The 16,281-nt window shown below is 40.7% G+C and overlaps 1 protein-coding gene across 7 annotated transcripts in view; it reads right to left on the reverse strand.

Annotated features, from left to right (window-relative positions):
* col11a2 (collagen, type XI, alpha 2) overlaps positions 1-11,886 on the reverse strand; it is an 82,149-nt gene extending 70,263 nt beyond the window's left edge. For 2 of the 7 annotated variants that reach the window (XM_061059622.1, XM_061059620.1), the window contains exon 1: positions 11,375-11,886. In XM_061059622.1, coding sequence (XP_060915605.1) covers positions 11,375-11,492 — 118 coding nt within the window. In that variant the 5' untranslated portion in view covers positions 11,493-11,886. The remainder of the gene's footprint in view (positions 1-11,374) is intronic. The other 5 variants (XM_061059623.1, XM_061059621.1, XM_061059625.1 and 2 more) reach the window with 3 other exon arrangements.
* Positions 11,887-16,281: the final 4,395 nt, after the last annotated feature.

Raw genomic sequence — 16,281 nt, forward strand, 5'->3', positions numbered from 1 at the left:
TAATTTTATCTTCTGTCTTTTTTAATCATTTATTATTTCATTTCCTTTTTCTCTGCCTCGCTTTTTCTTTTTCTTTGTTAAGATAAGTGCTACAGTATATAAATAAAGTGTATTATTATTATTTGTTTCCCACAGTAGGTGTTCAATCTTGGCTTGCCTCCCTGTCTTTGAGCAAACTGTGTTGTTTAATGAATTTACAGCCAGCCCTGCTCTTGCACTTCTCATAATAAACTTATGGTGCCAGTGATGCATCATCGAAAGCAAAACTACTTTAGCAAATGATGGAAGATAACAACCAAGCCCTCCAGATATGCAGCCTAAGAAGTTACATCTTTGTTATTATTATCAAATTCATCATATTTAAGAATAAATGAAAAATTCATGAAACAAATTTGAAATGCACACGGTGCATGACAGTTTGCTAAACATGACATGCTCTGCAAAAAGCTGTGAGGATGCAAGTTAGGATGCAAAGCCAGCGAGGGTGCAACTTATCTACCACAGGTTTTCTACAGTAGTGTTTCAGCAATACAGCAGACTGCAGGATAACATTAATAATCATTAAACATCTTTTAATTATTATTAATTAATTCAATTATTTCATTTTTTAACTAATTTAAGAATGGCATTGAATCTTAACCTGATGCAGAGCTTTCTATCAGACAGCCTATAAACCCGACACTGTAACATCATAACGCCATCCTTAATGTGTTACCACTTATGACCCTTTACACTGGCCTCTAATGTGAACTCTCTTTGTGTGGTGCTTGTGTTTAGGTGACACCCAGCGTCTCAGAGTTAACAGTTAGTCGAACAGGCCCACAGATGGTAATATTTATCCAGACAGAGCAAATGGTGCGTTAATATTGCCTCAGGGTGTCCAGACCACAGTCCATTAACGTCACTCTACACGAGAGAGAGAAAGATGAGGAGGAGGAGGTGAAGAAGAGAAGGAGGGAAACTAGGATTTACTGTAGATTGAGTGCTATTGTGATGCTACATCAACCATCCAAAACAGGAACTTCCCTTAAAAACATGAAAGTGGAAATGAACAGAGGGGAGTAACAAAGACACACACGGAGAGGAGAATAAAAAGAGAGAGAGCAATTATTGAAAAGGATCCAGACATCTACATCTTGTCTAGATTGGTGGGTTTTTAAAAGTAAGTTGGACCATAACATGTTAAAACATTCAAAAGAAGGAGAGTAAAGAAATAACAAGGATTCTTTTTCAGACTTTTTGTGCAATTTTATAACTTTTATAACTCTCAAAATCATCCAGGGAATGAAGAATGTCCTCAGACTTTTACAGGTCAGCACAGGAATGTTGGGAATGAGAGAGAAAGAAAGAGATGTAGAGTTATGAAAGGAGGAAAGGCGCATGTGTGTGTGTGTGTGTGTGTGTGTGTGTGTGTGGGGGGGGGGGGTCAGGCAGTGACAGTAGACAGCGTGGTTCTGTGATGGCAGGATACTGGATCAGATTGCAGCCCGAGCTCCCCCAGCACACCCAGCACAATGTGCCGCTCTGTTCCCCGCTGCCTTCCCCGGCTCACATCTGCAGCCGGGGCCCTTCCTGCCTGGAGGACCACAATCACGACAAAAACACACCCTCAAAAATAACACACAGGGCCACAGAGGTACACACTCACACAGCCCAGGCAGTGAAAACTCCTCTTGAGACGAGGAGTGGCAAATATGAAACTAGACAAGGTAGAAAAACAGAAAGCCGGAGTGGTAAAAGTCTCTCTTTACTTTCTTTCTTCACCCTCTTCCTGCTCCATCAGTGTTTCTTATAAGCGCTCACAGATGGCTGCAGCCCTTTGATGTTAATGCAGCAGGCCAATTACTAGACGGCATTAAGAAAGGAAACAAGACTCACAGACACGTGAGGGCCGTTAGAATCGAAGCTGTAGCTACAGATTACAGTAGTCCGTACAGGCATCACTACTGACAGATGAGCGGAATTAAAAACGACAACATTCAAGACACTGATGGAAGAACATTAATAAAGTGACTCAAACTCATCCAATCAAATACTAAAGATAATCTTTTATAATGTAACAGTTATTTTTTTAAACTATGACTACAGGGACTGCCAGAGTCACCAGGGAGGTCGCTGAAACTTGGAGGAACAGGGTAGGAAATGGAAGAAATAAAAAAATCAATTCACAACATTATTTGTGAAAATAACATTTGAACTTTTAAGAAGTTTTGCAAGAGTGGGTACCCCACAAGAGGCTGATGCTATGTGGGGGTCCTTAGCATGGTAAAGGTCGGGAACCGCTGCTGTAGCCCACTCAGCCCATAAAAAACCCTCAACTGACCAAACATTCAGATCGTATCACCACCTGATAGAAAACACTAGAGCTGACTGTCACACTCTAAAATGAGATACACTAAAAACACAACAACAATGTTGTTAAGCAGTGTCTGTATTGCTGTAGTTCCCCTCATTGTCCACTAGATGGAGCTAAAACAGATTTAATAAATTTGGTGACAGTAAACTGAGCACAGTCACAGAGAGTCACTGGTCAACCAAATTGTATGGTTCAAGTTTTCACAGTTAAAGAATAAAGCTCATAAATCCAACATGAAATAATAAAAAATATAGTGAGATTAAATATTATCAATTTAGTGACTCATGCCCCAAGAGGACATCTGCCCAAGCATTTTATTTAACTCAGTTTTCCTATAATAACTAGTATATTTAAATGTTTTCTTGAAAATTTTCCCCCAAAATTAACATGTTATCCCAAGATATCGAGATAAATAAATCAACTTCTTGAGAAAACTACAGAAATGTACTAGTTCTTACAGGTAAATTGAATTTAAAAGAATGTATGGATTAGGGCCCCTGTCATATTCCATCAATCAGTCTGTCCTCTATTCAGGCGGGAGCATATCTTCGATTGCATTGAGCCAAATGAAAGCGACACTAGAGGCAAATGCAAAGAGAAAATGAAGTTGGTTGACTTATTATGCACATGGTAATTGGTTGAAACCTGTATATTGAACACAAGCAGCCATCAAACTGCCCTGAGAGCCCGGGGTCATAGGTCACTGCAGGCTCAGGTGAGGTCGACTCCTGCATGATTCTCTGTTCACTTCAGAGGAAAAACTTTATTTCTTCCCCAAAGCTTTCTGAGATGATCTGTCTAGTGATTTCTGTTTGTGCATATTGGTTTGTAAGTGTGTGTGTGTGTGTGTGTGTGTGTGTACTTGTGACCTTCCTTCCTTTGGTAAAGCTGTGCCAAATACCAGACACACACTCCAGCTGACACGTTGACCCCTCACCTCTCCCCTTTACACAACGAGCACATTGTAAGACACACAGAGCGAGAGGGACGTGCAATATTGACCGCAGATTAACACACAAACACACACACACTGACATAGACACAGACAGACAAACCACACACTGTACAAAGAATGAACAGCAGAATACCATGCCTCAAGTGAAGCCAAAGGATGTAGAGCTCCCCCTGCTGACTGGCCACAGTATAGGTTACAAACTCTGCCTCCTAGGACCTGGGTCAAACTATGAAATCAACTGTTCATCAGATAAAAAATCGTGAAAGTTGAGTTTAAATAATCTCCTCATTCTGAGAGGTCTCTTCTTAATAAGTTATTTGATGCTATAAAATGGTTTGAGTTACACCTCTGTTGGTGCATGCAGACCCTGCAGGGTGTGCGCAACACATTATCAGAAACAACGAGAGGAAATCTAACAAACAATAAGAAAAGTCACTGAACTTTCCATTCCCTTCAGCTTGAAGTCACTCTTCTAGTTTGTGTTTAAATAGAAGATCATAAAGAAATTAGATTTAAAGGACAATAAAAGTAATGAAGTTAGTGACAGTGAATAGAAACCGTCCCTTCTTCCTGCTTTTAGACTTTCTGTGAACATCTTTAGCTGTTTTTAATTTATGACTGAATGTAGGTGAGTCTCTTTAACAAGTCCTCAGTGGTTTATGTCCAACCTGTGCATTTTATATGTAGACCTTTATCTCTGTTTATATTTATATGATGTTAGGTTTGTACAAATAAAGAACCAACAGTGTCCGTTTCACAAGCAGCTGCTCTGCTGTGGGTACTGAGGACCTGGGGGATTTTTGACCTTTAATCAGTCAAATAAAGAAGTGTGTTTTCAGTAACAGAAGCGGTGTGGTGTGATCTTTATTGTGCAGAATCTGATTCTCAATAAGTCAGCGCCCGATATTTTGGCTTCATCCTGTTGAATGGGAGGAGACTGAGGCCTGCTGTTCGTTTGTATGTACAGACTATGAGACAAACACACTCACACTCTCACATTCAAAAATCCATCTGTACGATAAGTTATCAATATCTAGAAGTCTCTCTGCTTTCTAAATATAATCAGACAACAGGGTCGCTACCAGTCTGCAATGAACATAAATCTCCAAAAGGATCATAAATTACAAAAAGATTCAAAAATGTGAAACTTATTTCAACTCTGGAAAAGACAAACTAATCTCCAGTTGTTCGGAATCACCAGCTGCGGCTCCATCCACAAAGCTGACCACGATGGTTAGGCGTACGAGCCTCTGCACGTTATAATTTTCAACATGCTGCTCTATATTTACCAGTTATTTATAATGCCTTCTGTACACAGACAGAAGATCCATTATGAGTACCCATGCAGTGTAAAGGCGGTTATTAGACTTGACATTGTTGATGTTGTTTAAAATGAGGATTGAAGGTAAAATAATGATGATACAGATCTACCCTGACTGAGAGGGGATCCTGATGTCAGGTCCCACTGAACTCCACTAATAACAGGAGGAAGGAGGAGGAGTTTAGAGGCAAAGACAAGAAGAGGATGATGTCGGGAAGTAAAAAAAAAAAGATAATTTAACCCTTTATGATCAACTCAGGGACGACTGTGCATGTGAAGAAGATAAAGTTGTGATTTCAGGGTTGCCACGATAACTGAATTCTAAACTTTGATAAAGTTCAGAGAGTAAAGTTTTATGAACTTTTAGAAGGACATGATTGAAGTCACACAGATACATATATTATTTCTTACCAATGTAACTTTTTCTGCTTTGCTAAAGTGCTCATGATGGATAGGCCGGGTCTTTGTAACATAACAATGAGTAAGGTCTTTTACCTGCTTCTTGTAAAGTGTCTCAAGACAACACTTGTTATGAGTTGACGCTGTACAAATAGAAATTGATTGATTGACAGATCTTATAATATGCAGACTGCGCCCTCTGCTGGTTCAAAAGGCAGTATTGTAATAAATATTTTTCGCAAATCAATTTTTAAAGAATCTAGCAACACCTCCATCACCTCCACGGCATGCAGCAAAACAACAAACAGAGTGAGCTGTGCTTCAGCTTCTGTCTTCAACACCGGAGAAGGATGCTGCTTGAGTAACATAAACTACCACAACGTATCTGACAAAATACTTTAAGACAAGAGTGTTATTTTTTATACTAACATGCTTTTTACATCTGTCCTAACTTGAGAGTGTGTGTACTAGAGTAACACAGCCTGAGTGGTTTGTTCATCACTAAAGGGAGATGCTAACGTTTATCGTGTTGCACTCTAATGTGGCTTTATCATTCTTTCCACTAAGAAGCTGCAGCCAGTACATGGCCAAGTCCTCTACTGTCCCCTGTGTGCCGTACTGTAATTGTGGTCTGTGCCAGTGTGTGTGTGTGTGTGTGTGTGTGTGTGTGTGTGCTGCACTGATGCTGCCAACGTGTATCATGCTGGAGCCTCGTGTGGTTTCAGGGCTGGAGGCCACAGTCTTAGTTTGGATCTGAGGGTGGATACTGACACCACAAGGCCTCCACTGAACCACAGGGCCCAGCGCAGGAGACGCTGAGTGGTTCCCTGTAGTGTATCATCACAGAGGGGCCGAGAGTCAGCGAGGGCACAAGTTAGAAAATCTGTCTTAGGCCCATCGATGTGTCTGCAGAAAACTTCAACTCTGCATCTCTTCTCTTACTTATCGACAAAGGTATGAACACAACCACAAGTCTATTAAAGGAAAAACACTTATAGCTCTGATTATCTTACAGCCTGAAACTTTATGTAGGTTTAATTTATACTAAATTCTACTACTGATGATGCAATCATATTTAAAAAGCAAATTCTTTAGATTTTTATGAACTCTGCTACTTTAAAGCTCCAAAAACATCATGTGCCTTCTTACAAGATTTAATATCATTTGAAGACAACAGCCTTTACTTTTCATAAAAATAAATAAAAGAAGGGTAAAAAAAGATTCTGCATGCTCTTTGGACCTGGAAGATGTTGATCTACCAAACAGTTCAACAAAGTTATTCTTTAAACAGTACAAACAATCATTCATCTTTAATAACAGTGACTAGTACGTTCTGATTACTACATTTACTTCAGAGTGAAGTCAGAGGTGAGAGGTCACACTGATCAGAAAGTACCAAACGGTGCCCGTGGTTGATGTAACACAGATTGTGTGCATTCTTCAGTAATTAAAAATGAGACATTTTGGATGCATATCTTCTTCTTTTGTTGCCATCGTACCAGGACAGGTGTCGAGATCATTTGATTTAAAACCTGTTCTCGGGACAACCCCATAATAAAGAGAAGTGTAACAGCAGCGGGTCTGCATCACAGGATAATCATCATTACTGTCTAGAACAAACACCTTCTCAGAGTGGAAATCCCCACATCACAAATGAAACCTACACTCTGGAGGACTTGATTGGTATAATTTAGTTTAGCGCTGCAGAACAAGTGCAGGAAGAGTTCTGTTTAAGGTGATTTATTGTGACTGGATCTCCCTAAAACACCCTGAACACTAATAAACATCTCCAACATTTCCAAAAAGATTCAAAAGAAACTGACAGCTCTGCTGTGTTTGTGCAGTAAATCATCTTTTGTTCCTGCACTAACACGGCAAACAGGTTCATTAATAAACTGAACATTGTCAATACTACTATGACAGATATCACAGGATGCAGTGATTAGGAAGACCCTGCCTTCTTCCCAGTGCATGCTGGGATACCCTGAGCTTCATCAGAAACAAGCAGGCAGAAAGAATGAAAAGGGAACTTTATTTGTTGGGTTTTGCTGCATTGGGCTGATTCAAATAGTTTCAGATTCTTTATAAAATTGCAGGAAGAGGTAAGAGCTTTAATGTCACACGTTATTTTTCTTTCCATGAATCTGTATTTAAACGTTTCTCTGTTCTTCTTATATGTAGTAGACTGAAGTCGGGCAGTCTGAGCAAACAACAGGTTTAAATCTGCGTTTTATTTTCACGTCCGTTGACCACACTATGTCTGGAAAAGAGATGTACTGTACATTACAGTGGCATGTAGGAGCACACAGCTGGTGCCTGCACCCTCCTGCACTGACTTCCTAGAAGCAGAAAATAACAGTGACTAGGAATAGCGTCCTACACAGACAGTCTGTCATTATGATCTTGGCACACTCTCCTGTCGTCCTTGTTCATCTGCAGCTAAAACAGAAAGCCTCGGAGGAACAGCGCAGAACTATCCACACAAACCTCCAAATCATCACCTATGAAACCAGAAGGAAGAAAGTTTCTGTCTTCTGCCCACTTTGTTCCCTGAAGTCTGCAGGGACAGTGTGGTTTAATCTGAGAAAGACTTCTGCAGGTTCAAAGTGTGAGGGGATGTCGAGGAAGCGTTTTTTGTGCATCTCACTTTTAGCTTCTGCATGATTTTATTTTACAGCTACCGTCTGCTGGGCTTTATCTGTTCACTTAACATGGAGCTGTTCAGCATCCAGTGAGTGACTGAGGTTCAGTGTATCTAACATACACTGTCAGTTTCCTGTCCAAACAGATATCATAACCTCTTCACAGTCCAGACTAGGGCTTTGAGAATGTAGACTTCATGTTGGAGGGCTGAACAGCTTCTCTGTGGTTACACATACAAAGGGAAAGCCCACAGGATAACGCTTTTTAGTAAAACTGATCTACTGTCAGTAAACTGAGCCTAAAGCTGATTGTGTTTGCTGCTCCAGTGTATAGCTTTCTGTTTTATTAATAATAATAATAATAATAATAATAATAAGAAGAAGAAGTGACACGCTAAATCTATACGATTAAATGCACTTTCCTAGAAAGTATTTGTTTCCCAAATATACATGTTCAATGTGTCTTCTATTGGCAGAAACGTACAATGTCAACATTTTACTTTGGCCACTGGGTTTGTGTGACAGTTTGGTGATGTTCAACCTCCTGCATCAACTTAGTCTACATTTATAGATTTACAGAGAAGCTGTTGACTGGTGGGTTAAAAAATCATTTGCCAAATCTTGCCAACCAATCTATTAGGTAACTACAGGAATAAGAAGTATTAGTAATTGCATGGTGGAGTAATAATGGCTGATGAGAAATACAAGCAGTGACATCTCCTGGAGATAAGACACCTGACTAAACAACATCATCCTGGGAAACACAGCACTGGTAAAAAAAGAAAAGAAAAAAGGGAGAATATGGATGTGAGTCGCTGTAGGAAAAATCTAACAAAGCAGGGGATCATTTACAGGTTTAAGCTGTCAGACTCAGCCACATAGGATCAGCAGAAGCCTGAAATACCACACACTCCTAGACAGTCACAGGAATGAACTGTCAAAGGCCTGCTCATGCCACCACACAGGAGCTCTATTCACCAGCAGAGAGAGGGAGAGAGAGAGGCAGGGGGGGGGGGGGGGGGGGGGTATGACAGACTGCCCTTTGAGGAGGCTCTGCTTTGAAATGAGGTTGAGGAACATCCATGTCAAGAAAATATTGCCCTCTGATTTCTCCTCCTTTGAACAAACTGTGCTTTCATGGCTCTCCGGGCCTGCTGCTCTCTGGTTGGCTGAGCCTCATCCATCCCGCCTTCTCCTTCTCTCCTCTCATTCTCCCAACGAAGAGAGAATAAACATGAAAGATTCTGACCACTTTCTTCTCTAAATCGGTCTTTCACTGCTTGGGTGGGGCGCCGTTACAGTTTACACCAACATCTGCTGCTGCACCACACTGCGCACACACACTGCGCACACACAGGCACAGATCCGGGTCCTTCTGGCAAACTGTGCGCAAGTCCTTTATGCACGTGCACAAGCAGGTAAATGGACTGTTAATGTGCCTCACCCTGACATTAACGCAGGGTATTATGATGAAAAAAAAAACATTTCCTGCGCGCAAACGGACACTTCCGCGCGTATTGGCATATTTAGGCTAAGACATAGAGCCTGGTCGAGGTGTCGCACACAGAGGTACATTCACACAGATGTGGCATACATTTCCACACCCTGACCTGGGAGAAAACATCCATAGCTTACACACACACACACACACACACACACACAGAACTGTACAAAGCGCACACAGACACGGAGACACTGAACGCTTTCACTCCCAAACCTCTGCGCCTGGGCTGCTGCGCCGCATAATAACCCATTCATAACAGGCAGAAATGTCTCCAAAACACACACAGGAGACGACGGGAAGGTGCAATCACCTCTCGCAATCTGAAATTGGAAACGGGGCCAAAGAATACACTGAAGGGGGGCAATTTATGTTACAAAAGCCCCATTGGCCCGCAAGCTGTCTTCACAAGTTATCCAGAAAAAGAAGAAGAAGAAGAAGAAGAAGAAGAAGAAGAAGAAGAAGAAGAAAGAGCCATTGATCAATACTGAAATGTCTAAAGGTAAGTTTATTCTCAAAAACGACTTCTGAGGGGTTTCTGTTCAAAATGGGCAGGAAGTGTCTCTTCTGACAAACAAAAACATGAAACAGTGGCGTCAAAATATTTATTTATTTTGGTTATTGGTTATTAAAGATGAATCTAAACGTCACATGGTGGTAGGACATGGAGATTTGAAGTCGTGCTACACTTTGAAATGTTTCTTTTATCTTATAAGTGAGTGTCCCGTGTCATCAAAGTCCTCAGTGATAGGCTACCTGGACTGATCTGGACTCAGGTGAATCAATGCAGCCTCTGTGTTAAAAATAACTCCACACCACTAGTGGTTCATCCGGGAACTGCAGCGCATACAGATCATTCCTTTGGTCGACTTTATCTATAACCTGAGAGTGAGGGGGAGGATGGCCAAACCTTAAAGAACACAACACACAGAAAGGATATGAAGAAATCTCCATATCAATGTATGAGCCTTTCTGATCACTAATACAATAAAAACCAAGACAGACTATTAATCTGTTTGGAAAACAATCAAATCAACTCAGCTTAAAGTCACATCCTACAAAGTGGATGCAGAGACCCCTCCTCCCCGGACAGTGAGGGGTGGACTGGTGCACAGGCTGAGCTGGTAAACCTTCAGCCCACCTTCACAGTCTGGATCCACAGCCCACTTTAATTTCAAACAAAGTTTAGCTGAAATACAGAAAAACAATCTTACAAACAATATCTCCTAAATCTTTATGTTAGGCAGAAAAAACCTCCTAAAAGGTGACCTGTGCAGATTTTTTTTTTTGCACCGTCCTACCCTAAGCCCCCCAGCTGCGCAGACACAGAGGTGCGTAAAATGAGCACCGTCTGGATCTGGATTCTCGACAGTAAAATAGAGATTAAAGATGTACAAAATATAAAAAAGAAAGAAAAATAAACATTATTAAAATGATCAAAAATCACCTGCATGACTGAAATATGACGTTAGTGGCTCAACCCAACACTTGTTGAGAAGACACCTGTCAGCACATCGAGAGGGAGAGAGAGGCGAAGATAGAAAAAAACCTGTTTTTACTGAAAAAGGCATTTTTAATCTCCCGTGTCTGTGACTTTCACTGTAAAGCACTTTATGCTTCATCAATTCTCTGAAGGGGTAAAAAGCTGGCGAAATGTCAGCTTTTAATACTGTCACAAATAACAGAAAAACGGCACTCGAGTCACTATTTTCTACATTTTCTTAAAGGAGGGAGCTACTGCAGATCTCCTTCATTTCCAAGTCCATTATCGTACACTCAGATTTCTCTTGCCTTAGTAATTCGTGATCCACAATCAATTTCAAGGCTTTTGGGAACCAGGGAGTAAAGCCAGCACAAGATATTTTTTTTTGAAATCTGCTCTGTAGAGAAACAGCACACAGTACACCAGGACACAAGATAATGAAGGCATGCATCAAAATAAAAACCAGATTCTACATTTGATTGGTTTGGTTTGGCTGATTATTCTCCAGGCATTGTGAAAACATTTCTCTGTAAAACTGCAGAGAGTCAGGTGCGTTAGTGTCCGATCATGGAGAAGCTGTCAATCATTACGCACGCTGAATTTTAGGTTTGCGGAAGATGGAGACTTTCAAAAACGCAAAAGTGGGGGAAGAAAATCACAATATCTGGCGTTAACGCGCACATGAAGTAACTCAGGTATTGAGGGGAACTATCTTACCTGCACGAACCACGGTTGTTTGGCACACAGCGAGCGCCACGATCACCAAGGCAAAGGATGAGAAGTCCATGCGCCATGGTCTCCGTTTCTTCCGGAAGGGAGAATCTCCAGTATCCATAGTGTTGCGGTAGTTTGCCCGCCTGGTTGAGCTGTAAGTGTAGGATATGGTGGAAGTTATCCTCTCACAGAAAGCCAGCCGACGAGAGAGATCCGACTGAACCTTCTGCGAGGCGACAGACAAAAAGGCACGCCTCTGGAGACTACCTCTCTCCCTAATGAGTTACCTATGTCTGTCACTGTTCACGCACAAAACCTTAACACTGAAGGGCTTTGGGGTGAATAGATATCTTTTATTTTAACGTTTAACCCCTTAGTGCTGGAGCCCCATTGAGTCAGACTGGGTACGAGAACCCAAAGTGGAGAGAGCAGCAGAGAGAGACCTGGAACCACGCTCTCTCTCCCTTCTCTCTCTTCCCCTCTTTCCTTCTTTACTTACACACTTACTCCCACGAAGAGTGTGTGTGTGTGTGAAGAGAGAAAGAGAGAGAGAAACTAAGAGAAGAGGGAGAGGGAGTGAGAGGGCGTGCGTAATTATGCCCTCTACGTGTACGGAGGAGAGTCTGTGAGTGACTGAACGTTTTTAATAACTATTTCACTCCACACACACAACAATGGCGTCTTTCTGCTTTTATGTTGCAAACTGACACTGATCATTTCAGTGAACAACTGGTCTCGGAATCAGTAAAAAAAACAATCCTAATTCGGTGTTTAGAGTTTTTCTCTTTACCTTTTATTCTCCGCGCTGTCTCGTCTTTAATCTGCTGAATTCAAACGGCTGGTTTTATAAACCAAAGATGAACACTTCAGGTGTAGTGGAAGAGTGAGCGTTCAGCCAGCCAATCAGACTTCTGTCCGCGCATGTAACCACGCCCCCGTCAGCCTGTCTCAGCGCTCTCCTCACGCTCTGATTGGTTGGTTCCACGTGGTCTTGTTTTGCAGCATCAGAGAGAGAACAGACATCATTTCATTACCAGAGGGTCATTTATGATAAATCTGTAGAGTCAACTTCATTTTCAGAACTTTTTAAGACTCACAGTTTTTATCAGGATACATTTTAAAGAGTCTGATTCTTTAACACAGATGGACACGTGACATGACACTCTGACACTTCTGTGACGAGCTACATCACTATCTTCTTTTAAAAACACATTTTCATCATAAGGCCTTCTTATGATCCTCGTTTCATCCAGGATGTTTTATTTGTTTTATTGTTAACTTTAGCCGATCTTTGTCTCGGTTGTTTCTCTTCTCTCTGTTCATTGGATGATTGCTGCACTGTTGTTTTATTGTGCTTTATAAATAAACTTTATCATTATTATTATTATTACTTCTGTGACGTCAAACAGTTCAAGGATTACAGCAAGCTTGAACAATAAGCGGGCACAAGTCGATATTTGGAGAAAAAAAAGGATGTTATCTCTACATTTAGAGACAATATAAAAGAACTTATACATGAAGATTTGTGTTTCCTACATTTAAGAGAGACGAAGAAACTGAAGAGTTCATGCAGAGGATTACTGATGGTGGCTCTTGGTTGCACCAGGACAGATAACATTATTTTTTCTACTCCATCAAAATCCAAGAATTAAGTAGCACTCATATTAATCCGTGGTGTTAGTTTCTCCTAATCTGCCCGGTGTTTAAAGGTCTAAACCTCACACCTCTCAGGTGATGGATCCTCTTTGGTAGGAGATCAACCAACCAGGAAACAGAACCCTGTCATGATGCACTGTCCTGTGAGCTTCTCTTCCAGGTCTGACTCCAACAGAGGGACCTGCTCCTCCTGGTCCAGGTCCAGGTGATGAAAATGTAATATGTTTAATTCCTATTCCATCATTTTATTTTGATTTATTAACAGATCACATAACAATTATTGGTGTGCACACACAGCTTTGTAAACCGGCTTCTGTTGGGCCGATAGCTTTTGCTAACGAGGTCCTAAGGTCCTGTAAGCTCTTTGCTCTCATGTCAGGAGGGTTGAGTTAAAGGGCCACCACTGGTCCCAGATGTCAGGCCCCGGGCTTTACATCTTAAATCTCCTGCTGGTCAGAAGTCCCATGCCTGCGGCGAGCATAGAGCTCAGGTCGGTTCCCCTTGTGGGACACCGTAACAGAGGCCATGTTTTTTATAATGAAGTAAAATGGAGAAACTCAACAGATGTCCTGAATATCTTAAAGAAGCTTCTTCATAGGACATTAACATCATTTCAACACCAAAAAAGAAAAGACAGATTAACAAAAAGTCTAATCCAGTACTGAGATAATCTGTCATTTCACTGATTCTATCATCTTTATTTACACTATATATATATATATATATATATATATGTATATATATATATATATATATATTTATATATTAGTGCTTACTTCTATTTATTCCAAGACAAGCTGATGTTCCTGTCCCTGGAAGAATATCAAATTACTTCAACATAAACGTGAAACCTTCTTCAGTCGTGATCTCAAAGAGACATTCCTTTTCATAATTTTAACTTTCAGATCTCTACCTGTCATAAACACTTAATAGCATCTTCTTGTTTTCAAAGCGCTCTCCCTCGTCTGCCTCGTAAAAGATTGTACAGTCACACAGCCCGTAGTTAGTCACTTTCTTTGAGTGCAGCAGACTCCACAGAGCAATAATTACACTTAATTATCCCTTCATGCTTTATATCACTCACTCACTATACCGCTCGTTTCCTCCCACTGAAGTCTGTCTAAGTTTCTGAGGGGGGGGGGGGTCTGCATTCTGTGGTACTTCCATGATAAACTTATTTTACCTTTCTCTCGAGGGGCTTACTCAGAAGAAAACACTGAAAGAGCAAAGGACTGTAACCCTCAGAGATATTCTTTTACGCATCAATTATACAACACATGTTTACTTCTGATGATCATTTCTGACTTTCTCTGCTGCCAACTTTTGACTTTAAACAGGAGACACGAGTCTGTATAATTAGACGTAACACAGATGTATCATCTAGTTCAGGTTTTCTCTGTTTTAATGAGATAACTGGAGTACAGCTGAGTGCAGAGACCTGACTGAGATTTAAACAAAGCAAACAAACATGATCAGGGGAATATTCAGCCGTGCACGTCTCTCAGGTGAGTTAGATGATTGTTCAAGTTTGCTTTAGAGTTATGATTCAGAGATCTGACTAAGATAGACCTGCAGGGAGAAATGTATTACAGCTCAAAGTATTCAAACAGTGCACAGAGCAGTGATGCTGGCTTTACATTTATATGATGTGTTGAGGTTTCCAAACACAAAGGGAGCTACTTTAATCATTAAACAGCATTAAAACATTTTAAAAAAAGTAAAAATAGATCAGAGTCTGTGTCTGAACAGAAAGATTATTATATACATTATTCTATATTTTGTATATTCAAATATTTCTTTTTTATTTTATTTTACATTATATTCTATTTTACTGTATTTATGTGTATTAGTGATTTGAGTGTTTATTGCATGGCCTTGTGGAACAGTCTTTACATTTCACTGCACATCTGTATGAGCATGTGACAAATACAAATCTTGAATATTCCAAAAATAATTTAAAACGTTTTCAGTTTCAATAAATGTAAAAATCTGTTTTTGGATATACACTGCATGTTGAACACACTGAAGCAGGACCTCACTTACAGCGTGGAGACAAGGTAAACTACGACAGCAGACTAAACATTAACATGATACAAGTACACACTGAAATCTAAACATGAGTGTCAGGGAGGCAGGAAGTAAGACGGTTTACGTCTGGGAGTTAATCAGATCTACAGCTCATGAATGTTAACTCCAGTAAGTTAAAACAAGAGAACGATCAGTCGCAGTGACACTCTTTAAAACTCGACTGTAAGAATCTGCAGGCGTCAAATTCAAAAAGAGAAGAAACGTTTGTGAGCTTGAATATTAAATATAAACTGTCTTTGTGCTGATATAGAAAAATGTTTAAGGTTTATTTTTGGGGATTTTGTTTAAGACTTTTTTTTAGAGACAGGACAGTGGATGGAGTCAGGAATCTGGGCGAGAGAGAGAGAGAGAGAGAGAGGGGAATGATATGCGGGAAAAGAGCCACAGGTCGGATTCGAGCCCCGGCAGCCCGCTTGGAGGACTTGAGCCTACATACACATGGGGCGCGGGAACCTTTACGCCCCCCATGAGCTTTTTAAACAGAGTGTCATCTCATTTTGAATCTGAGGAGTGAAGCCATGATTGATGAAATATGAATAACATAAATGTTCAGATTTACAGAGTCAGACCTGTGGACACATGTTGTTTAAGTTTCATCAGTCAAATCAAATCTAGACTTTTGGTTTTAAATCAAAATAATTAAATTGTTTGATCATTTTTTTTGATGATGTCATCATGGAGACAAATCCATCCTCAGGTTTCCCCAAAGCAGACCATAGAAGAGCCTCGTTTGTTGGACTTTGAGGGACTACTTTCAGGGTCTTGTTTGATAACTTGACGACGTTTCTATTTCAGGATTTCGTCTTATTATTTTGCACATGTAGAGATTAAACTAAAACCTGTCCTGTTAAGCCTTAGTGTGCTATTTCTGCAACTGCATTTACAACGACCCGAGGCTTCATAAGATGCCGAACGCCCTCATTACTCTCTCCAGAATAAACTCCTCTGCACAGTACAGTATGCCTAAATGCTTAAACGATGATGTTTCAGCGTCAGTCAAGCAGGACCATGATGTCTCAGAGTTTGCATCGAGAGTCCACTGCCCTCTCATGAGGAACTACAGGGGAGAGCTTTGATGGAGGCTGAATGAGAAGGAGCGGCCGCCGTGTGATCATTTTCCTGAAACCACCGGCCACAATTACCCATCAGGCCATCAGGCCATCATA

Source organism: Labrus mixtus, chromosome 16 (genome assembly GCF_963584025.1).
Source record: "Labrus mixtus chromosome 16, fLabMix1.1, whole genome shotgun sequence".
NCBI lineage: Eukaryota > Metazoa > Chordata > Actinopteri > Labriformes > Labridae > Labrus > Labrus mixtus.